Here is a 23,114-nt window from a genome sequence, read left to right as displayed (position 1 = left end):
CAGCACCTATTATGTGTCCATTCATGCAAAAGTCATGAGCACTACCATATGTACATTCAGTTAAGATGGAATGAGCACCTATGCTGTGTCCATACAAGCCACATATTCTGAGCAACTACTATGTTCCAAGCACTGTGCCACACACTGAGGATGCTGCGTGATGAAGACCTACTCGTCCCAGGCTCTGGCAGGGCACCGCAGCATCAACTACACGAATGAAGGCAAAATTATGCCCAGAGTCAGATGCCTCACCTATGGAGGATGCTTTTCCTCTCCTGGACCCCTCAAGGCCAACTGGCAGGGTTGGCCAACAGCAGGAGGGTTGTTTTTGAATCAAGATTTGCCACCAGACAGCAAGAAGATAATTGGGCGGGGGCTCTGGGTTGGCCCAAACAAAACACACTTAAGAATGCGAGTCTGGGGTTAAATCTCAGGAGGTAGAAATCAACTTAGCCGTGTGCGGGTGCGGGGCTTTCTCATTCGCGTGTACCCACTCCTTTCACTTCCTAACCGCTGGCACCGCGCTGGGAGCTGAGGGTCCCGGCGCGATCAAGGACCCCAGCTGCGCTTGGCCTGACAATGCAGGTTGTCCCAACTGCTGGGACCAAGAACGCGGTGGGGCCTCCTCCTTATTCCACGGGAAACTGAGGCCGAGGGCAGGGCGAGGACCCGCCCGACGTCCGACGGGAAGGAGGGGCTGAGGCCCACCTCGCACCCTGGCTTGCGCCGCCCCGAATCCGGAGCCTGGGCCTCTGCCCGCCGGGCGCTGCCCGCGCGTTCCTGGAACTGAGCTGGGCGGAGAAATCAGGGCCTGCGAAGAAGCATTCCTGCCGCCCTCCCCGCCGCCTGGGGCCGCAGGGGGCCAGGCCAAGGTGACCCCGCGAGAGGGAAGCGAGGGGCCCCCACCCCCTCGGCCGCCGCGACCTCCTCCATCTTCCCGGTCTAGGGGCTTTTCCTCTGGGCCCGCACGCTCTCTCTCAAGTCCTCCTCCGCGCGCCGCCCCCTCTCCGGGCTTCCCCGAGGGCGGGACGTCCCTCCCCACCCCGCCACCCCCAGGCCACCTCCTGGGCCGTGTCCTAGAGCTGCCCTCGGGCCGGGGGCGGGGCCTCGGGGGGGTACCCCAGGATGGGGCCGCGGAGGACGCGCGCGGCTCCGCCGCTGCCCGGCGCCCCCTCCCTCCCGGTGCCCGCTCCCCCGGCCGCGCCGCCCTCCCTTCCTCCCCTCCCCCGGCCCAGCGCCGGCTCCCGGCCGCCCCCTCCCCCCGACGCGCACGCCCCGCCTGGCAGCTGGCGCCCCGGACCTGGGGCCGCGGCGGCGAGAGGGGTTTGCTGGGAGGGCGGGAGTGAGGGAAGCAGCGGGGGAGGGAGGAGGGAGGGAGGCTGCCCCCCGCGCCCCTCCTCCTACCCCTCCTCCGCGGCCCGCCTGTCCCTCCTCCCGCCGCCTCCCTCCTCCCTCCTCCCTCCCTCTCTAAGACATCCCCGCACTGCCCGGCCGCCGCGGCCACCTTCCCTGCCGGAGCTGCAGATGTGGCGGAGCGGCCGGGCGCCGGGCGGCCGTGCCAGGGGAGCCTGCGCCCCGTGAGCCTCGGGCTCTGGCCCCCGCCCGCCCGGCCCCGCCCCCCGCTCGCTCTCCCGCCGCCCCCAGACCGCCGGAGCCCGCAGCCGGGAGCCCGACCACCCCCGCCGCCGAGGTAGGAAGCCCCCAGGCATCGCGCCGTGGGGACGGGGACCGGCGGGGGGGGCTGGCCTGTCGCGCGAGGGCTGCGGGACCCGAGGGTCGCCTCCCCCTCCCTCGTCCGCGCCTCGCCCCGGGCCATTGTGAGCCCTCGCCGGGGCCCCCGCGCTTGCTCCCTCGCTCGCTGGCTCGCGCGCTCCCTCCCTCGCCGGCTCCCCGGCCCCGTCCCACCGTCTTTCTGTCTTTCTCCTCCCTCCTTACCTCCCTCTGTCCGGAGGCCGGGCCGAGCTGCGGTCGAGCCCCGGGCGGGAGCAAACTTCGGCGGGGAAGTTGGGCGGCCGCGGTGGGGGCGTGCTGCGGGGTAAGAGGGGCCCCCACCCCTACCCCCGAGCCAGGGCACGAACTTGTCTGGGGCAGCCGGGCAGCCGCCCCTTCACACGGCGGAGCTGTTTCTAGGATGGGGGCTGAAAGGTGTCTCCTCCCTGGTCCAGGAAAGTCTCCCCCTGCTGCCCCTGGCTAGCCCCGACCTTCCTTGGGCCAGGGGAGGGAGGCGTCCCCGGGGGTCAGGACTGGGAGCTGGCGTTCTGTCCAACACTTGTTCCTCCCCTGCTGTCTGGGTGCAAGCAGAAGGGTCTGGCAGAGTGGGGAGGGCAGGGGTTTCCAACCTGCCTGGGGGAGGGTCTGGAGGGGGCGGAAGGAGGGGGGCAAGGCAGGTGCATCCCGAAGGAGGGAGATGCCTGCGCCCTGCTTCCCCGAAGGCCCCCTGGGATGGGGCTGGAATCCAGGCTGGCACCTGGAGGCCTTGGCACACTGCCCTGCCCAGCCGGGTACTCAGGCCACAGCAGGGCAGCATGCGGCCTGTCTGCCTCTCCAGGAGGGCCCGCCTGGCCGGCCACCCGGGGAAGTGATGGTTGCAGGGAGCTGCCCAGCCCTGCCCTGGGGCCTGGGAAGCGAAAAGGGATCCTGGGAGGAGCCCTGGGCCCCCAGCCATCACAGCCCAGGATCTTGGCTCTGAAGGGAACGCTTGACACTGAGGGGGCAGCCAGGCCAGCTGGGGACCTGGCCAAGGCCTGAGCTCCCATGGTTCTTGGTCTGGGCCAGGGACAGGGCCTGAGCTGTGGTCCTTGGAGGCAGCCATCTGAAGGTCCTACATGCCTTGTCTTGACATCCTGGAGGGAAGGTGGGGCTTAACCAGCAGCTACGGAAGACAGGCCCAGGGAAGGGGAAACTGGCCCCTTCAGTGTGCCCACCCACCCAGCCCTCCCCAATCACCACACCAGTGCCACGGTGCCACAGCTGTTCCAGCCCAGCTCACACAACCCTCTCCATGACCTCCTCGGCACCTCCCCTCTGCTCTTCTTTCTCCCCTCTGGGTCCAGGCTGGGCCTCCCAGCTAGCCCTGGCCGGCACTGGGGGAGGGGCTGCACCTGGGGGCCCCTCCCAGGACACCCCTTTCTGAGCTCCAGCCCAGCTCATTTCACAGCCCAGTCCAGCTTGGCTTGGCCCTGTCTACAGTCAGCCAAGCAGGAGGCAGTGCCAGGGGCTTGGGCACCATTTATGGGGGTTGAAGACCCGTTGAAAGCCGCCCATTTTCCTTAGCCCCTTCCCCTCCCCCTCCTTTCCGGAGCTGCCATTAGCGCTGACCCTCTGACCCCTATGCCTGCCCGCCCTTCGCTGTCTGTGACCTTTGACCTTTGATGTTAAATCCCTCCAGCTGGGGCTCTTTGGCCCCTGAGTGACCCTGATGTAGGACCCCTGGGGGGCCTCTCCCTGCTCCTGGCTCTCTACACAGGGACACCTGCCAGTCCTTCCCTCACTGATGGGGAGGAGGTGCCCCAGGAAGCCAGACAGTGAGTCACCCCACTTCGAGGCACCACTGCTTTTGGGGTCAGTGGCTTTGGGGGATTTGCTGGAAGTGGGCCACAGCCTGGAGGGTGAGTGGGAAAAGCCCCTGGCCTGGGAGTCTGATGTCTTGGATTCGACATTTGGCGGTGCCACCAACTCCCGGGGGTCCTTGGGCCAGGCTCTTCCCCCTTCTGGGTCTCAGTTTCCTCTTCTGTAAAACCGAGGGGTCAGACAAGGTGAGCTTCCTGACCTGCAGAGTCTATGAGAAGACCTGGGGGTGGGGGGTGCCGAGAGGGGGCTAAGGCCAACAAAAGCCAACTCTCAATTATCCGTGGGTGGAGCCACTATGAATAACTGAATGCCACAGACATCCAGAAACCTCATTTTTAAACAATCCTGTGAACTGAGTCCCCCCCAAAGCTTTTGTTGTTTCTGAAAAGCCCAGCTGCAAATGGGTAGCCACAGCGATGTCTTCTCATGCCTGGGCTCCCCTCCTTGCTGGGAGTGCCGGGCAAAAGGGCAAACTGGTCTGGGGACAGAGCTCTGCCAGGGCCTCTCCCTGGAGCTTGTCAGAGGGCCTGGATCCCTCTCAGCCCCATCATGTGGACCCCTCTCCCTTCTCCCCTCCTTTCCTGGCCTTGGCCCAGGCTGTGGGAGTGTCATCTGCCACCTAATCCTCTAGGGGTCTGAGCTGCCTTATAGAAGGAAGAATGTGTTTTCCTGACATTTTCCTATGTGCATTTCCATCTACCCCAACTCGACTTGCCTGGAATCCCAATTTCCCACTTGGGCGAGGGGGCGGGGACGGGCGCCAGGCAGAGTTTGGGGCAATCCCAGGATGAGGGAGGGTGGCGACAGCTGTGGCTGGGGGACCAGATGTGGGGCTGGGGCGTGCAGTTGAGCTCTCTGGGAGGCGTTTGGGGTGGGGCCCCTGGCGCTGAGAGGCACGCCAGGGGTTGGGGCGAGGGCTGCTGTTGGCTCTCTCCCGCGCAGGAGGCCTCTCCAGGTTCCCGTGTTCCAGGCAGGGCTGAAGAGGCCCCTCACCCAAGTGGGAAATTCGGATTGCAGTGGGGAGGCCCTGAGCCGAGTGGAATGGGGCGGTGGGGGGTGGATCTGCTTTTTTCGAGGCTTTGAGAAGCCCTCCTCTATTCGGGGCTATTGTCATTTTATATTTCACACAGATGACTGAGGCCAGAGGGCTGACCTCTGGAAGGTGCTGTGTGGTCCTCCCTTCACCTCGATAAGCACCCTTCTCAGAGATGGGGGTGTCCCTGGCTGGCAAGGGTGTCTTTTGGGTCAGCCAAAAGATGTGGATCTCCCCCCAACACAAATTGCCTCTCCTCCCAGGGCCTGTGAAAGGGTCCTAGAGATGGGCCACAGTCTAGACATGAGTCTGGGGGTTCACCTCTCTGAGAATGCCAGGGCCAGGCGGGGATGGGATACCCAGCCTTGCCCCAGCCTGCCTCCAGCCCTGGGTGGGAGACACCACAGCTTTTGCAAGGCACTTGGGACACATCTGCCCTAGTGGTTTCCAGGGTGGCCGCTTCAGCCCCACCCTGGGGGCAGGGACCCTGCACTTTCACCCAGGACCTCTAGTGCTTTGCTGATCAGCCAGGGTTGGGGTGACCCTGACACCTGGACAGGAATGGACTTGCTGAGTGGGTTGGGGGTGTTTTATGCAGGGGCATGGTCTGGAGTAGACCCAGGTTTCTCTCCAGGATCCAACTTAGCCCTATAAGCCCCTGCTGTCTCTCCAACTAATAAAAATATCAGCTCAGGTCCCGGGGTCTGGGGGTGGGTTGGGGAGGTGAAGTGGGTCAAGAGATGGAGCAGCAGGGGAGGAACGCCTCTAACAGCTCCCTGAGAAAATCAAAAGGATGCCTTCCAGTGGCCATCACAGGCACTGACATCTGTCACCTGAAATTGCTACATTAGCCTCGTGAGAGAGACTCATTGATCCCTATTTGACAAATGAGGAAACTGAGGCACAGGATGGAAAAGGGCCGATGGGCATCTGGGCCTGAGTTCCTGGGTCAGCTATGGCTCGGGAGGATAGGGCTGGGGTCTGGTGGCCTGGCACAAGAGAGGAGCCTGCTTTTGAGGGGGGCCCTGAGCTGGCCCTAGCAGCTGTGCATACTGGGCCCCGAGCCTCCATCCTTTCCCTGGCACTGATCCTCCTGGCCTCAGCTCCAGACTTCTCCACGGGGGAGAAGAGGCCTGGCCCAGGTCTGCAGGGGTCCTTGGTCCTCATTCCCATTCCAGTTCTGGGACTGTGGGACCCCTCCCAGGCGCTCCAGGAGCCCCAGAGTTCTGACCTGCCTCCTGCCTGGGACATGTCGCAAGCTCCCTCAGGCTGGGCAGGGTAAAGGCCCTGCTCTGGGCATCTTGGGGGGCAGGGAGCTCAGGCTCTCCACTCCCCTCCCCCTCTCAGATGGGATAGAGGGCCTGGGTAACTGGAGGGGCCTGGGGGGCCACAGAGATGGGAGGTGATTCCAATGGGGGAGGACTTCCCATCTGCTCCAGTTGCCCCTGGTGGGGGATGGGCAGCAGGGGCTGAGAATCTTCCAGAGCCATAACTGGGGGGTGACTCGAGCCTCCTCAGGTCCTTTGTCTTCACTGCTAGAGAGGCCAGGTAGTACCTTCACAGCGAGGGCCCGACGTGAGCATGTGTGACATGCATGTGTACACGTACCCCTGTCATGGCAGATGGCTATCTGCAGAAGGACTCAGACCTGGTCCCTGGCCCCTTCCTCCAGTCATGACCAAGGATGGGTGGGAACCTGCTGAGGCCCCAGGAGACTGCTGAGCTGCCTGAGTCAGCCCCCGGGAGCCTCCAGGAAGACAATCCTGCCTGGCTGACCGAGGGTCTTGTTTGCCTGACACACTCACAGGGTAGCTTCCCACTGGGACCCCGGGAGTAAGGAGGCGGGTGGGGAGGAAACTGAGGCTCAGAGACTTGAGGGCTTGGCCCAGGGTCACTTGGGATCAGGGAGGTTCAGAGGGGAAACAGAGCCTAGGATTGTGTGGTCCTGGCCACTGAAATATCAGTTCAGCCTGGGAATCCCCCCAGCTTCTCTGCTGCCCCCCATCCTCTGCATGGGCATCATGTGGGGACAGCTGTGTCTGGAGGAAGCCTCCTTCCCTCCCCCTCATCGTCCGCCTGGGTCTGCCTGGCAGGTCCCAGCCTGCCTGAGCCATTTCTCCCCAGGGCCACTCCTTCCTGCATCCAGATCCTCGGCAACCCCCATCACCACACTTCCAGGCTGACTGACCCAGAGCTGTGATGTCCACCTCCCCCCAAGGCTGTGGGGCCCTCCATTGTCCTGCCTGTTATAAAGTACCCCCCACTCCAGTGCTGCTGTCTGTCTGCCTGCCAGCCCTGACCTCCTCCAGGCCAGGCCCCCAACACGCCCTTCAGGATACCTAGTGGACACCCTGAGTGGTCCTGTGGGCCCTGGGCCCCAAGGGCCTGAAACAGGCCAGGCCTGGCACGGCCCCACCCAGTGGGTGTTTCCTTTGGGTTCATGCCCCTGGCTTCTGGACTTGCTTTGCTACCCAGAGGGGGAGCAGGGGAGGGGCAGGGGTGGCTGGGAAGAGGGCATGGGGTGGAGTCCAGAGTTTGTGCTGGAGCTCCTGCTGGGCCTGGTCTAGACCAGCTGTTCTGGGGCGGCTCTGTGTCAGGGCTGGGTGGGAGTGGCAGGAGATGAAGCTGGGGGAACTGCGCCCTTCTGGTCATCCCAACCGATGAGGGTGATGCTGACTGCCTTACCCTCACCGCCCAGGTCTGCTCCTGGGTCCCTTGCCCCAGACAAGGAGGAGGAGACATCTGTGTCAGGGCCCTGCCTCGTGGGCAAGCCACTTCCCTCTTTGGGCCCTAAGCCCCTCCACACCTCCCCTGCTGGTAGGTACCACCAATGGATTCATTCTCTCATTCATTCAACAAACATTCACTGAGTACCAAGTGTTTGAGAAAAGTGAAGGGCTGGGGACTTCCCTGGCACTCCAGTGGTTAAGACTCTGTGCTTCCACTGCAAGGGGCACGGGTTTGATCCCTGGTTGGGGAACTAAGATTCATGCCTTGCAGGAGAGAGAGAGAGAGAGAAAAGGCAGGTGTGATGGTGCCGTTAGGGGAGTGGTTTGGATGTTCAGGCTCTGGTCCTACTCTAGGCCAGCCCCCTCCTTTCACCAATGGGGAAACTGAGGCCCAGAGCCTTGCTCACATCAAATCGGAGCAGGCCTGGTTGTCTGGCTCTGAGTCCCCAGCACTTCCCATTGCTGCTCAGTTCACTGTGGTGGAAGGAGTGGCATTAGTGATGCACTTGTGAGGACTTGGACCCAGGGCAAGTGTGGCAGGCAGCAAGGGGCCACTGCAGGGCTAGGGTTGCTGCCCTCAGCGGTGTGGGGACAGAGGCAGGTCCTCTGCTCAGTTCTCAGGCACCTGGAAGAACAGCCATGTATGGCTGCAAGAGGCAAAAAGTGAATCAGGGGAGACTCTGGAGGAGGAGATCGGAGGGGAGTGGCAGCTGGAGGAGAATATGGAAGCGCAGAAGGTTGTGAGGCAGGAGCTAGCACCCAAGAGCATCAGGTGAGCATCAGGTGAGCAGGAGGCAGAGAGTCCTGAGAAAGGAGTGCTGAAGGGGAGAGCCTGGGAACAGGAGATTGGGCTGGAAAGGAGGATGGCAGTCTTCTGTGCAGAGCAGTCCATGGCTCCCCAGTACCCTCCAGGTCCTGGCCCAGCCTCTCTTGGGCTTCCTCCTCTGCTGAATGACGGGCAGGTTCATTGTGGGTCAGTTGGGGCCACGCTTCCAGGCCTCTGCAGTGTTGGGTGCAGAAAGAATGTGGGCTTTGGAGCCTGGAGGTGAATCCCAGCCGTGCTATTTATAAGCTCTGTGACTTTGGCAGGTAACTGAACCACTGTGAGCTTCAGTTTCCCCATCTGGAAAGTGGGGAGAATAACACCTAATTCACAGGGTCCTGAGGATGAATGGAGATGGCCCACAGCACTGGTTGTGAGGACCCCAACGCTTCACCCCATGTCCACGTGGCCAACTTGGATCCAACCCCCCCCAACACACACACATAGGAGCACCCCACCCCTAACATTGTTTACCTCTGTGAGTCTGGGTGCCCTTCATTCTCATTCATCTGTGGGCCCCCAGGACCGAGCGGAGGGCCTGGTGTTGGAATGCATAACTGAGTGGTTGGTAAATGAGGCGGAGGGAAGGGCCAAAGTCCAGAGCCCGCCTGGCCGCCTCCTGCCATCTTGAGTTGGCGGGGTCTGTTCACAGTGGGCCTGGTCCCTGTCCCGGGGTGGTGGGAGGGTTGGGCCGTGAGGAGGGGCCGGTGGCACTCCTGGGCTCATCCTGCAGCCAGGATCAGTGTGGGAAGCACAGTGTTTCCTTCTCTGTGGGGACTGGGCCTCATCCCCGCTCCCGCCCATAAGCCGAGACTCCTGGGTCCAGGACCCTGACCCTTGTTACCTGCCGTGTCCTGTGTGTGGCTTGTGTGTGCACAGGTGTGACACATATGCATGTGCTTATATGTCTGAGGGTGCCATGGGTGCCCATCCATGTCCTGTGGGACACTGGCCAACGCCTCTGCAGGCCCTAGAGAGCACTGGCAGAGTGCCCAGCCCTGCCTGCCCACGCCGAGTGGCAGTGCTGCCTGGCAGGGCCTGGGCTGCTGTGCCTAAGCCTTGTTGGTGTGTGTCCCTGTCTGGCTCCCCTGGTGCTGGCCCCTCCCAGGGATTTGGGTGGCCTGGGGGCCCAGCCCTTCCCTCTCCACCCGCCACCTGGGCGTGGGGGCTGCTTGGCGGGCTTGCCTGTGGCTGAGGCCCAGGTGCAGGCAGTGCTCATAGCCCCACGCACCACCCCCCCCCCAAGCTGGGCAGACAGGAAAATACCAGACATAGTTGTGCAAAGGTGGCTGCAGGCAGGCAGGGAGCGGGTGGGGGTGGGGGGTGGGAGGCCACCTTGATGGGCCTGGAGCCACCAGGCTAGGGGAGGCCTCTGTGCCAGGCTGGTCCTTGCAGCTGGATGGGTGTGTGTGTCTGTGTGAGTGTGCATGTGCAGGCCTGGCCCATGTGTGAGCTGCTCCCCCCACCCCCCAGCTTGAGCCTGGTGTCACCCTGCTGGCATTGGGAAAGGAAATGTAGCTCCTGGGAAGCTGGAGCTGGGGAGGGGCATAGGGGAGCCAGCTGCTTGCCTTCCAGCATCAGTACTGCCTGAACCATCTGGGTGACCTTGGAGGCTGAGTTACTGTGTGGGGCACCCCCAGCCCAGGGCTGGAAACAAGAATCTTCAGGGCTACCAGTTGCTGGCACCTCCTGTGTGCCAGGTGCCTGGCAAGCTCGCCCTGTGGGGTGCCCCGTGAGCTGGCACCTTATCCATGGGGCCTGTATTCCTGATGAGGAAACCAAGTCTCAAAGGTGTGACGGGACCGGGACCTGGTAGCCTGACTCTGGGTAGCGCTTTCTAAACGTACCCAAGTGGGGGTTCCTGGCATGCACCCCTGCTCAGGAGGTGCCCAGCTGGGAGCTTTCCCGAGGCCCCCATGGCTAAGCAGAGAGCTCAGCCCTGGTTGTGTCACCTGGAGGCCCTTGAGCTCCCACCTGGGCAGGGTCTGCCCTCCAGGGGGCCTGGGGAAGCCCCCCACCCTCACCCCCATGCTGGCTGAGTGCCCATCTTGGGGTGGGGGCGGGGTCTGCTTGTGAAGCAAGAGGTTCCTGGGGAAGGCGAACCCCACACTCTTCCAGGAAGTGCTGCTGGCACTGGCCCCTCTCCTGGGACTTGCTTGGGTCGAAGCCTCAGGATAAGCCCCCTGGGTCCTGGGAGGAGGCTTCCTTCTTCCAGGGCTGCTCAGAGCCTCTCCAGGGCCTCCCAGTGCTCTTTCTTTGATGCAGTCGGGCTCTGGAAGGTGGCTTGGGTTAGCTGTGGCCACTCCACTGGGTAGCAGAGACTGCGGCCCTCCGAGGGGCACAAGCTTGTTTAGTTACACCCTCAACTGAAGTACAGGTACTCCCAGCTGAGGGTGAGACTATGTCTGTGATTACAGTGGGAGGGCCAGTCCCCTCTCAGCTGTCCTCACAGCCCCAAACTGGCCAAAGACTGGGGGACTCAGCAGCGCTGGTGACAATTCATTCACAAGTTTGATTAAGCACCTATGCGCCCAGCAGTGTTCTAGGTGCTGAACATTACGTACTAATGGGAAACACTAATCATTGGATTTGCAGCATTTTATTGATTTCTCCCCAAAATCCAATGAGGGGTATGTCTTTAAATTTATTTATTTATTTATGGCTGAGTTGGGTCTTTGTTGCTGGCGCAGGCTTTCTCTAGTTGCGGTGAGTGGGGGCTACTCTTTGTTGCAGTGCTAGGGCTTCTCACTGCGGTGGCTTCTCATTGCGGAGCACAGGCTCTAGGCATGTGGGCTTCAGTAGCTGTGGCTCGCAGGCCTTAGAGCGCAGGCTCAGTAGCTGTGGCGCACGAGCTTAGTTGCTCTGCGGCATGTGGGATCTTCCCGGACCAGGGCTCAAACCCGTGTCCCCTGCATTGGCAGGTGGATTCTTAACCACTGTGCCACCAGGGAAGCCCGAGGGGTATGTCTTATTCTATGATTATCGTCCTGTTTTAGACATGACAACAATGAGGCTCAGACTGGGAGGTGACTTGCCCTAAGTCAAATGGGCAGGAAGTGGCAGAGCCAAGTTGGAGACCCAGGTGGTCTGACCCATACTGGAGCCCTGCTCTGTGGCCTGGTCAGAAAGGGGGGCCCTGAGAAGATGAGGCCTGCCCCTGCCCCCCGGCCCCCGCCACTGTGCGGCTGAAGAGGGTGGAGCTCTTGGCCAGAGCAGGGCGCCGCAGCAGTTCCCAGGAATGCAGGGCTGTGGGGCTGTTTGCTTTGGTAGCATATCTGCCCTCAGCTCCCCAAGCCTCTCTGTGGGCCCCCCCAATAGTCAGCCCCTCCAGCACCCACTCACAGCCTGCTGTCCCTCCTGGGCTCTGCACCTAGCTCCCACAAACCCCTGGGCAGGTAGGGGGGTGGGAAGCCAGACCCCCTTTGCCTGCCCCTTCCCACGTCCATGGGCCCAGGAGGGGCTAATGGTGAACACAGCTTCTGGGCTCACGTGGGCTTGAAACCCAGCTCTGCCACAGACAAGCTGTATGACCCTGGACAGATCACTTAATCTCCCTGAGCTTCAGTTTTCACATCTGTAAATGGGGATGAAACAATACCTGCCTTAAACAGTGGACGTGCCACCCACTCATGAAACCTGGGCCAGAGGTCTCCCCTCCCAGCCCTCAGCTTCCCCCTCTGTAAGACCCACGTGCTGACAATGATGGTCCCTGTACCAGATGCAGGGGCACCCTTCCAGATGCAGGGAAGCCAGGGACTCGCTTCTGCTTTCCATTCCATAGCAAGAAAGTCACGTGGGCTTTTGAGAGGTACCTCCTGGGTCCTGGTCCCCAAGTCCTAGGCTGGACGGGTCACAGCTGCTCAAAGGGCAGTTTCAGGACAACCCCTGGGAATAAGGGGTGTGCCTCTCATTGCCCTGACAACACTGCTACCCTGGCGCTCGCTCACCTGGTCCCACGCTGCTGTGGGGTGGGTAGGGAGGCCTCTCTTACAGGGGCCCAGTCCTCTGTTTCTGCCAAGAGACCCTGAGCACTTCTCAGGGGTCGTGCCAAGCCTGCCGCCTCCGTCCACACAGGCCCCTTTCCCGGCTCAGGCCCAGCCAGCGGCCCTCTCCCAAGCAGGGATGAGGGGCTTTCTCCAGAGCAGATTCCTGCCAGCGGCTCCCATTAGCCTGGTGACCTTGAGCCTCAGTTTCCCCATCTGTGTGTGCCACAGGGAAACCAACGGCATCACTCACAAGAGCGACTTTAGAGGGCTCAGAGAATTCGTGCACAGACGGCTCCTGGCACATGGTAGGTGCTTAATGGATGCTGACCCCCGCTTTCGGGTGTGCGTTCCACCCCACGCCGCAGGACCCTAGCGGAGGCGGTGACTTGTCCCGGCCTTAGTTTCCCCGAGGGGCCGGCCCCGCCCCCCGCTGGGGTGGGCCGGGCTGCCAGGTAGGGCCGGGAGGGCGCTGCGGGCGCTGCAGCTGGGGGCCGTCTGCGCGCGGCCGGAGGGCGCACAATAGCGGCCATTGTCTGCGCTAGGCCAGAAGGCGGGCGGGGCGGGGGCCGGGCCCCCGAGGGCCACCGCGGCCCACCCTCGGGGTGACCCCGCCCCGCCCCCGCCGCCCCGGTGGTCCCCGCGCCACCCCCGCGCGCTCCCAGCCGCGCCGCTTCCTCCCGCTCCCTCCGCCCTAATTAGTTCCTTTCGCAGCTGGAGCAGCGGCGCCCGGCTGCGCGGCCACCTCGGCGCCGCCTCCCCTCCCAACCCCTGCGCTCGGGGACGTCATGACCCCGCGCTGGCGGGGCGCTTGTAGCGTCATCTCGCGATCAGCGGGAAACTGAGGCCAGGGTTCCGCAGCCAGGCTCCGCGCTACCTCAAGAGACTCGCCTCTACTCTCAGCGAGGCGGGTCACCCTTCGGAGCGTCCCTCTCCTTCTCCGGGAAACAGACACCGAGTGTCCACCTCCCCACCCCCAAATCAATCGGGTGATGGCTGGCTGCCGGCCTCCGGAGGTGATCACAGCGCCAGTCCCGGGGTTCCAGGCCCAGCTGCGTACCCACTCTGGGACTCTAAGGCCCAGGAGAATGTGACCCCGGCTCTGGACTGCCCCCATCACCCAGCCCGGGAACAAAGAGCAGAGCCCGAGCCCAGAACTGGCCACTGCTGGCTGGGGGTGGGGGGTGGAAGGGGACACTTGGAGGTTGGCCAAGGTCAGAGCAGGAGTGGGGGGCCACAGGCGTCTCCCCTTGGGTGGGGCAGCCTAGGGTGGGAAGCTGTGGGCTTTGGGGGGCGGCTCCTTCCTCCTTTCCCAGGAGTGGGGAGGCTGGGCCTCCTGGCTGGGCTCTGGCTTTCATCAGAATGAACCCCTGTTCCCAGGGAAGGACCCAGTGGCAGGAAGTGGGGGGGGTGTCTCTGGGGACTGGGTCTGCTGATTAAGGGGGGCGCTGTAGGCCCAGCCTCACCCTGGGAGACAAGCTCCTTTTGGGGTCCTCCCTAGTTCTGGGCTGAGGCAGTGTCTCCTACAACTCTTCAAAACAAGGTGACCCATGGATCCTCCCTGGCTCCCCTCTGGCCTTAGGAGAGGGCATAGGGCAGGTGCCAAAGGATGTTACTTGGGCAGTGTTGCCAATGAGAGTGTCAGTCTGAATTCCCAGTTCCCAATCCATCCTGCCCTCGTGGTCCCCTTCTCCAGAAGGTCGGGTAGGGGGTTGGGGGACAGAGGCTGTGGGGAGGCCTGTGGCTCTAGGCCAGCTGAAGGACCAGGCCACCAGCCCTTCCTGGCTCCTGAATTCTTAATCAGCATAAATATTTACTTCCTTCCTCCCCTTCCAGGCTCCCAGCACAGAGGAGCTTCAGGGAGGTTGGACTGGGCCTGTGTCTAAAAATAAACAGGTGAGGGACAGGCAGACACACAGACAGACAGACATAACTGGGGGGGTGGGTCAGGCAGAGGGCAGCTCCCTGCCCAGCCAGAGGAAGAGTGGAGGGGGCCCAGGTCCATCCATCACTGTCACCTGCCCACCTGGGTCTGGAGCTCCTAAGGGGACACAGCGTGGCAGTCTGGTCCCAGCTCTCTGGCATCACTGGAAGCCCCTGGCCCATGCATGGCCTGCGGGTTAATCCAAACAGATCTGCCAGCTCCCACCTGATGGAGTTTAACGGGGAAAAGTAAAGTCACAGACCTCCGTCCCACAGCCAAGTGTGGCCACCCATTCTCTGATAATGCTGCCCCCTCCCCAGGCTCAGGGACTCCAATGTTAGCCATGTGCTGGGGTCTTGGGATGTGTCCCCAGAAGCAGAGGGTCCTAAGGGAGGGGACCACTGTTACCTGTGTGTGTGTGGAGGGTCTTGGCAGAAGTGGAGCTTGTTGGGGAGACGGATGAGCCCGGGCTTGGAGCTGGGGCAAGCTCCAAGTTGCTGAGGGGCTTGGTCTGGAGAAGATGAGTGAGGATGTGGGGTCCCCGTCCTGCTCCGTGGAGAGAGCTCCAGGCAGCTCTGCAAACATACACACTGGTGAAATACACGAAGTCTTTTACCATGTGGTGGTCTCGGGGATGTTCCCTATTAAATTGTGAAGAGCTAGATTCTGTGAACGACAGAGAGTATCTTGTTTGGCAGATAGATTTTCAGGGTGTAATCATCTCAATTAACAGACACAAGGAAACACCATTTCCCAGCATGTGAAAAGATTGCTGCTGTAAAAAAGTCACTTATATGTGAAGAAAATTACACCATTGAGAAATTCAAAGTGGTGAAAATTCACCACTCAAAATAAAAGAATATCATCATCATTAAAAAAAATTTATGTATGTATGTGTTTTACTAACCACTAGACAGCCCATCACTTCCCCCTACCCTGCCCCTGGATGGCCTGGCTGGGCCACAGTCCCCAGCTGCCCCCTGGTGGTGGCCCAGAGCCCTCGGGCTCCCCACGCCTGTGGGACGGGACCCTCTCCTTGGACTGCCCCTGGGAGGCAAGGCCACCTGTCTGTCTGCCCAACCCTTGGGGCCAGGCCAGGCTTCGCACAGCTTGCCTGGGACAAGCTGTCAGCCTCATTCCCTTGGAGGTGACCACAGCTGCCTAGGTGCTAGCGGTCAGTAACTAGCACCTCTGAGGGCCACCTGGGAGGACACTCATTGCCCTCCTGGCCTGGTTCTGGGTGTTCCAGCTCACACCAGGCATATGTCCCAGGCGTGACTTCCCACTCGGTCAGAAATGACCTTTGGGACTTGCCTAGCCAGTTCCAGGGAGGAGATGTGGCCTTGAATCTGATGGTTCTGCCACTTCCTAGCTCTGCAACCTGAGACAGTGTCGCTAAAACTCCATTCATGGCAGAATAGACCCTGTGAGCTTTGCTTCCCAGAAAAGTCTCGTGGGAAGTGGAGGAGTTAGCTGTGGGTTGGTGGTTGGCTCACCATGATACCTGCTGTCCAGAGCCACTCAGAAGTTCTCTCTACCCGGGGAGACAGCCTCCACACTGCCCAACACCCACTGCCTCTCCGCTCCTGTGGGCTTTAATGGGCTCAGCCCAAGGAGGAGTCTGGGGTCACAGTGTCACAACACAGCTCCTGTCCTCTCCCAGGTTCCTGCCTGAATACCAGCTTGAGAGCCCCTCGCTGCCTGCTGCCGCCCCCACCCCCAGCCCCCATCACCATGCACTCCTTGGACGAGCCGCTCGACCTGAAGCTGAGCATCACGAAGCTCCGGGCGGCGAGAGAGAAGCGGGAGAGGACACTGAGTGCAGTCCGGCACCGAGCTCTGCACAGGGAGCTCGGCCTGGTGGATGACAGCCCCACCCCGGGCTCCCCGGGCTCCCCGCCCTCAGGTACTGTGCCCGGGGAAGGGCAGCAGTCTCTGAGCCCTGATGGAGCCCTGGCGATAGGAAAAATGTCCCAGGTGTATCCACCAGGACATAGTCACAGCCCCTCACAGCCTCACTTAGAGTGCTCTCCACACTGTCCATCCATCCTCCCAGCAGTTTATCTTTGGAGGTGACACTGTCCCTGGGAGGAGGGAACTGACTTGCCCAGCTCCTGAAGCTGGCACAGCAGAGCCAGGATTCAGACTGAGGCCTCTGGGAGAATTTGGAGGAGCTGGTAAGGGGTTACGGGGGATTCATGGGGTAGTAACAAAAGGCCCCATGGCCCAGTGTCTGGGCTCTGAGGCAGAGTGGTTGGTCAGCCAGACCAATTGAGACTGGGGACTGAGCCCAGCAAGTGCTTCTCAGGGGGTGCTTGGGGCTCAGGTCTTCTGCTCCGTCTCTGGTGGACCCTGAAAACCAGATCTACCACGTCTGAGCTGGAAGGCTCTGGAAGCAGCCCAGCCCAAACCTTTCATGTTACAGAAAGGGGCAGAAAGGGACGGGAGAGAAGTGAGAAAGGTCCCTACCTGACATTGTGATGAGGAACCAGGGGCCCTGGGTTCCAGTCCCTATTCAGTTACTTACCCTGTGTGCCGGCCCGTTCCCATCTGTAAAATGGGTACTTCCCATCTTAACCAGTGGCTGAGCTCTGACCACGGCAGAGGTCACATTTGTCAGCTGTACAGGCTGCTACTCAGATTCCTGGGTCCCAGGGTGGTGTGGGGTGGGGGGGGCAGGGTGTGGCTGGTGTCTGCTTCCAGAGTCACAGTGGAGGAGTTGTGGGCAGGAGGGCCTGGCCCGTCAGAACTCCTGGCTCCAGTATCCCTGAATCATGCCTTTCCCTTAGGCTTCCTGCTGAACCCCAAGTTCCCCGAGAAGGTAGAGGGACGCTTTTCGGCAGCCCCCCTGGTGGACCTCAGCTTGTCGCCGCCGTCCGGGCTGGACTCGCCCAATGGCAGCAGCTCGCTGTCCCCTGAGCGCCAGGGCAATGGGGACCTGCCTGCAGTGCCCACTGGCCCGGTAAGGAGGGGATGTGTGTTCTAGAGAAAGTGTATTTCTGGGGCTGCTATAACAAAGGACCACAAACTGGGTGGCTTAAAACAGAAATGTATTATTGTGGAAGCTAAAGTCCAAAATCAAGGTGTTGACAGGGCCATGGTCTCTCCGAAGGCTCTAGGGGGAGTCCTCCCTTGCCTTTGCCAGCTTCTGGTGGCTCCAGGTGCTCCTTGCCTTCTAGCCATGTCACTCCACTCTCTGCCTCTGGCATCAAACGGCCTCCCCCCCCCCCACCCACCGTATGTCTGTGTCCAAATCTCCCTTTCTCTTTTGGAGACACTGGTCACTGGGTTCAGGGCCCCTGTCCAGTCTGACCTCTTAACTTCAATCTGCAAAGACCCTATTTCTATACAAGGTCATGCACACAGGTACCAGGGGTTGGGGCTGGGACATGTCCTCGTGTGGGACACAGCTCAACCCCCAGACAGAGGGAGACCGGGGGTGTGGGGGTGGGGTTTGGGCCCACTGGCCCATGGGCAGGTGTTGACCAGCTCTGCCCCCTGCCCTCCCCCAGGACCTCCAGCCACTGCGCTACCTGGACAGCGTCCCCAGCTCCTTCCAGTTCTTCCTGCCCCTAGGCTCCGGGGGGGCCCTGCACCTGCCTGCTTCCTCATTCCTCACCCCCCCCAAGGACAAGTGCCTCTCGCCAGAGCTGCCCCTGCCCAAGCAGCTGGTGTGTCGCTGGGCCAAGGTGAGTGGGGGTTGGGAAGAGTGGGGCAGGGTCCAGGGCAGGTGGCGGCCCCACTCGGGCTCAGCACACTCTTGGCCCTGCAGTGTAACCAGCCCTTTGAGCTCCTACAAGACCTGGTGGACCACGTCAATGACTACCACGTCAAGCCCGAAAAGGATGCAGGCTACTGCTGCCACTGGGAGGGCTGTGCCCGCCATGGGCGCGGCTTCAATGCCAGGTGAGGGAGGGCGAGGTGGGTGGGAAGGGGGGCCTGGGTGTCCAGCGGCTGAGCTGTCCTCCTCCTGTGCCCTCCCTGGAGCAGATACAAAATGCTCATCCACATCCGCACACACACCAACGAGAAGCCGCACCGCTGCCCCACCTGCAGCAAGAGCTTCTCCCGCCTGGAGAACCTGAAGATCCACAACCGGTCACACACAGGTGAGGGCGGGGCTGGAGTGCGGGCGCCGGGCCATCCCCGCAGCCAAGAGACAGTCGCGTACCCCAACTGTTTGGCGGTCCCTTTCCGAGTGCCACTTGCTGGGGAAGCCTCTCCCATGGGTCAGACCCTCGCCACGCGCTCTTGGGACACAGACTTGTCTTCCTGTGTCACACTCGGCATTGTGTTCATATGATCGTCGACTCATGCCACCTGTGACTGCAGTGTGTCTGCTCGCTTCTCGTGGACCCCAGCACACAACAGGGCCAGCACTGGCCAGCAGAGCCACACACTTAATTTATTTATTTTAAAAATATTTCTTTATTTGGCTGCGCTGGGGCTTAGCTGCGGCACGCGAACTCTTAGTTGTAGCATGTGGGATGTAGCTCCCTGACCAAAGATCAAACCCGGGGCCCCTGCATTGGGAGTGTGGAGTCTTAGCCACTGGATCGCCAGGGAAGCCCCTTAATTTTAAATTTCCTAATCGCCCACGTTGAAAAAAGTACAAAGAAATACACGGTGAGGTGAATTACAATGATATATTTTCTTGAACTCAGTATATTCAAAATGTTGTCAATTCAATATTAAAACATCAGGGAGGGACTTCCCTGGCAGTCCAGTGGTTAAGACTGTGCTTCCAATGCAGGGGGCGCAGGTTCGATCCCTGGTCAGGGAACTAAGATCCCGAATGCCTGCGCTGCGTGGCCGACAAACAAACAAAAACACCCCACACACATCAAGGAGACATTGAAATTCTTCATTTCCTACAAAGTCTGTGGACTCCAGTGTATATTTTACACTAGAGGCACATCTCAAAGGCTCACAGCTTCACGGGGCTCTGGCCGGCCCTGGTCAGCAGGAGCAGCCCTTTCGTAAATCTGGAGAAACTGTGTTGAGTCAGGGCCAAGGGCATCCACGCAGCGCTCACTGTGAGCCAGGCCCTAGCAGGGTCTTTAAGCAATTACCTGTGGAAGTGGTCGCTGTCATCAAAGTCTGAAGCACAGGCCTGAGGCCAAGGGCACACACAGCCAGGCCACAGGCTGGCTTCTCAGCGGCCACGACCTGCCGTCCCCACTGGAGTCAGCTCCGCCGGTGCTGAGGACACCGCCCCCCAAATCAGACAGCCCCTGCTCTCAGAGAGGTCTCAGTCTGGGGTGAGGGGCCTGGGGACTGTCGAGTGGGCGGTGGGGGGTGGGAAACTGGGCTGGGATGGCCTGGGCGGCGAGAGCCCCTCACACCGGCACTGGCGCCGCCCACAGGCGAGAAGCCCTACGTGTGCCCCTACGAGGGCTGCAACAAGCGCTACTCCAACTCCAGTGACCGCTTCAAGCACACGCGTACCCACTACGTGGACAAGCCCTACTACTGCAAGATGCCCGGCTGCCACAAGCGCTACACGGACCCCAGCTCGCTGCGCAAACATATCAAGGCCCACGGACACTTCGTGTCACACGAGCAGCAAGAGCTGCTGCAACTTCGCCCACCCCCCAAACCACCGCTGACCACCCCTGACGGCAGCCCCTATGTCAGCGGGGCCCAGATCATCATTCCCAACCCGGCTGCCCTCTTTGGAGGCCCCGGCCTGCCCGGCCTGCCTCTGCCCCTGGCCCCCGGCCCCCTTGACCTCAGTGCCCTAGCCTGTGGCAATGGCGGGAGCGGTGGGGGTGCAGGGGGCATGGGCCCTGGGCTGCCCGGCCCCGTCCTGCCCCTCAATCTGGCCAAGAACCCGCTGCTGCCCTCGCCCTTTGGGGCTGGCGGACTGGGCCTGCCCGTGGTCTCCCTCCTCGCTGGCTCCGCTGGCGGCAAGGCCGAGGGGGAGAAGGGGCGTGGGGCAGTGCCGGCCAGGGCCCTGGGCACAGAGGGCCGCAAGACCCCCCTGGAGAGGACTGAGAGCGGCCGCTCCCGGCCAAGTCCCGATGGCCTCCCCCTGCTGCCGGGCACCGTGCTGGACCTGTCCACAGGCGTCAACTCAGCAGCCAGCAGCCCAGAGGCGCTCACTCCTGGCTGGGTGGTCATCCCGCCGGGCTCCGTGCTGCTCAAACCGGCCGTGGTGAACTGAACCCACTTAGTGGACGCCGACCACCTGTAGCCCAGCCGGCGGCTCCCAGCCCTGCCCCCTGACGAACGGAAGCTCTTCTGCGAAATAGCAATAATGTTCTCCTGCCCCAGGGCCCAGTTGGCTGTGTCCCCTGGGCAGACCTAGCCCCAGATAAGCTGGGCAGCAAGGATGGTGCTAGAAGGGCATTGCTGGCACCCCAGGCTCCCAAGGGAGGAACTGGGTCTGCCAGCTAGGGAGAGCTGTGCTCCTGGGTGCTGAGGCCTGGCTCACCTCTGCCCCACCCCACCCCACCCCACCCCACCCCATCCTCCACCTAGCCCTCAGTCCCTCTGTCCCCAAATTCTAGTGCCACCCTCATCCAGTGGCCAGCCGGGCAGGTCACCCTCCCTCCCTTGCCCACCTGCCAGCCCTGTCCCAGCAGTGGGGTGGTGGGGTGGCATCTGCCCTCCTGACTAGCGCCAGGCTCCCTCCCCATCCCCTTTGATGGTGAGCTGTGAGGACCCCCTGGGATTGAGGCCCCACCCCATCCTGCCTAGCCTCACTGGGCCCCTGCTCTGGGGGCTCCTGACCCCTTTCCCTCTGGTCTACCCTCCAGAGGGAGAGCAAGACAGACGCAGGCCCTGGCAAAGCCACAGGAAGAAGCCACCTTACCTTACGACAAGGCGCCTCCCAGCTTGGAGAGGGAGGCCCGCTCTGCCAGCTGCCCCTCACTGCCCGCCATCTGCAGCAGCCAGCTCGCTGCCCGAGGGTCAGTCCCTCCTGTGGACTGGCTGACACTCCAGGCTGAGGGGGCTGGCTGACTACTCATCTGCCCCTTCACCACTGGGCCTCCCTCTACTTTCAGGGAGCCCTGAGTGGGGAGAGGTGCCAGGGCCTGGGAATAGGTGGGGCTGGGCCTGGCCTGGCCTGGGGTGGTGCCACCCTGCACAAGGGGCTGTGGAGGCCTGCAGGGTGTTGTTAGGAGGGGAGGCTAGCTAGGCACAACCCCGGGCTGGGATACGGCTTCTGTCCTGGGGGCACCAAGTCACGGCCAGCACAGGCGAGGGAGGGCTCCAGGCTGGTGCTGGGCACGGGAGCTTCCAGAGGCCATGGACAGAAGGACCTGGGCTTGAGGAGGGGAAGAGGGGCTGCAAAGCAGCCAAGGATGCCCTTGGGAGGGCCCCACCCCTCTGCCTGGGAAGGGGAAACCAGACAAAAGAACCTGGACTTGGCGACCTGGCTGCTTCCTTTGGCTTTTCTGAGCTGAGCTCCTGCCCTAGGTGTCCCTGCTCTGCTCCCCCACGGAGGAGGCCAGAATAAGCTAAGGATGCTGGAGCTCCATGTGCCCCAGAGCCCACACTGCTGCCCAAACCCAGGGAGCTGGGCTCTCCCACAGGCCCTGGCGGTGCAGCACGTCTCATTCCCCGCCCTGAGCCCTCACATTCCCTTCCCGTAGGGGGCCTGGTTCGGTCTGGGAGGTGCTGGCCCAGCAGTCAGGAGCTCTGTCTGGCTCCTAGGCCTGCCCTGCCCTTGGCCACAGTGACCAAGCCCTCTGTGTCACCGGCTGCGGAACAAGGGAGCTATGGGACTGCAGGGGGGTCCTTAGCAGCCCTGCAGCTTCCCTCCTCTGAGCAGCTCTGCTGACCCTGCCCTTTCCTGGACTGCCCTTCTGTCCCAGAGGGGTCACCCTGACCCAGCCCACTGACAGGGCCCGGCAGCACTGGCTTTGCCCCTTGAAGGGGCTGTGAGCAAAGCAGGAGGGAGCTGGTCTCCTTCCCTCGCGCCCCACCCAGGACCCAGGCACCCCCACCCCCACTAAGGGCCCCAGGCCTTAAGTCCCCATTGGGGTGAGGGGTTTGAGACTCAAGCCCCGGGAGCAGAGGAACAGGGCACTGGAAGGTGACATTAGCTCAGCATGTGACTCGGTGATAGACCAGGCCCGAAGGGGCCGGTGTACGCGTCGTTGTTGTCGGTTTGTTGTTGCACATTCCAGGATATCAGTATTCTAACAGGTTCTAAGTGCCTTTCTATCGTAGCTTATGTTTTTCCTCCTCTTGGCTCCATTGCTGTTAGCATAGAGTTTTAAAAAAAGAAAAGAGATAAGCTAATGACTATAACAATATATTCCTCCATGTGAGAGGAAGTTTATAAAGAAACAATAAAAGTGAGTTACAAACACGGTTTGTCTTGGATGTGCCAGGAGCTGGGCCATGCACAGGAGGCCACCTCCGACCGCCTGTGCCTGGCTCTGGGGTCCCCCACCCAGACTGCAGTGCCGAGACCCTGTTCTGGGGTTTTCTCCCAACCCTGTGCGGGCCATAAGCTCTCTATCTGCGGCTGGGAGCCGGAAGGGAAGGGCGGCAGGGGGAGGTGCTGAGACGGAAGGTTCTGGACAACACATCGCAGGTTCAGGTACTCATCCGCCACTGCCTGCCATGACTTTGCTGAGTGCCTTAGCTATGGGGAAGCCTGGCTCCCTGGCCTCGGTGCAATGAGAGGCTGGCAAAAGCTCCTCTTTTCCGGCCGCACCCTGGAGCTTTCCCCCCAGATTACTGAGGTGTTAGAGCCCAACCCAGGTCAGGGAAAGGCGGCCTGTGACAGAGCCCAGGGGCCTGAGCTCCATCCACCAGCGGGGTGGGCGGGGCAGACCTAAGGACGGTGATGCCGAGGGAGGGCCTGGCATTGGGACTGCGACAGCAGGAGAGGCTGTGTCCGGTACTTGACAGACGTGACCAGCTTCCTTAGACGAGCAGGGCCAGGCTGGCTGGCTTCTAGCCAACCTTGCCCACACTGGCCCCGCTGGGTGTCAAAGGCCCAAGAACGGGCAGGCAGATGCCACTGCTTCCCCTCCCCTGCACGCACAGCCCCACGGCTGGCGGGAAGAGCAGCCTGCCTTCTGGAATCTGG

General features: G+C 61.8%; 1 protein-coding gene across 3 annotated transcripts; it reads left to right on the top strand.

Annotated features, from left to right (window-relative positions):
• Positions 1 to 1,427: 1,427 nt before the first annotated feature.
• GLIS2 (GLIS family zinc finger 2) lies at positions 1,428 to 22,829 on the top strand. Of its 3 annotated transcripts, none has more exons than XM_089896234.1 (7): positions 1,428 to 1,690; positions 15,726 to 15,968; positions 16,852 to 17,024; positions 17,575 to 17,751; positions 17,835 to 17,968; positions 18,053 to 18,171; positions 19,429 to 22,829. In XM_089896234.1, exons 2-7 carry the CDS (start codon positions 15,797 to 15,799, stop codon positions 20,226 to 20,228), a joined length of 1,575 nt encoding a protein of 524 aa, XP_089752360.1. In that variant the 5' UTR covers positions 1,428 to 1,690; positions 15,726 to 15,796; the 3' UTR covers positions 20,229 to 22,829. The 3 variants fall into 3 exon arrangements, with proteins under 3 accessions (XP_089752360.1, XP_030619487.1, XP_089752361.1); XM_030763627.2 differs by lacking the exon at positions 1,428 to 1,690 and adding an exon at positions 9,483 to 12,446; XM_089896235.1 differs by lacking the exon at positions 1,428 to 1,690 and adding an exon at positions 12,796 to 14,034.
• The last annotated feature ends 285 nt before the right edge of the window (positions 22,830 to 23,114 follow it).

Source organism: Delphinapterus leucas, chromosome 15, assembly GCF_059928025.1.
Source record: "Delphinapterus leucas isolate spDelLeu-1000000601 "Yukka" chromosome 15, BTC_Dleu_Yukka2, whole genome shotgun sequence".
Taxonomy (NCBI): Eukaryota; Metazoa; Chordata; class Mammalia; order Artiodactyla; family Monodontidae; genus Delphinapterus; species Delphinapterus leucas.
The sequence above is the reverse complement of the archived record's forward strand: the minus strand, read 5'-3'. Positions and strand labels throughout refer to the sequence as shown.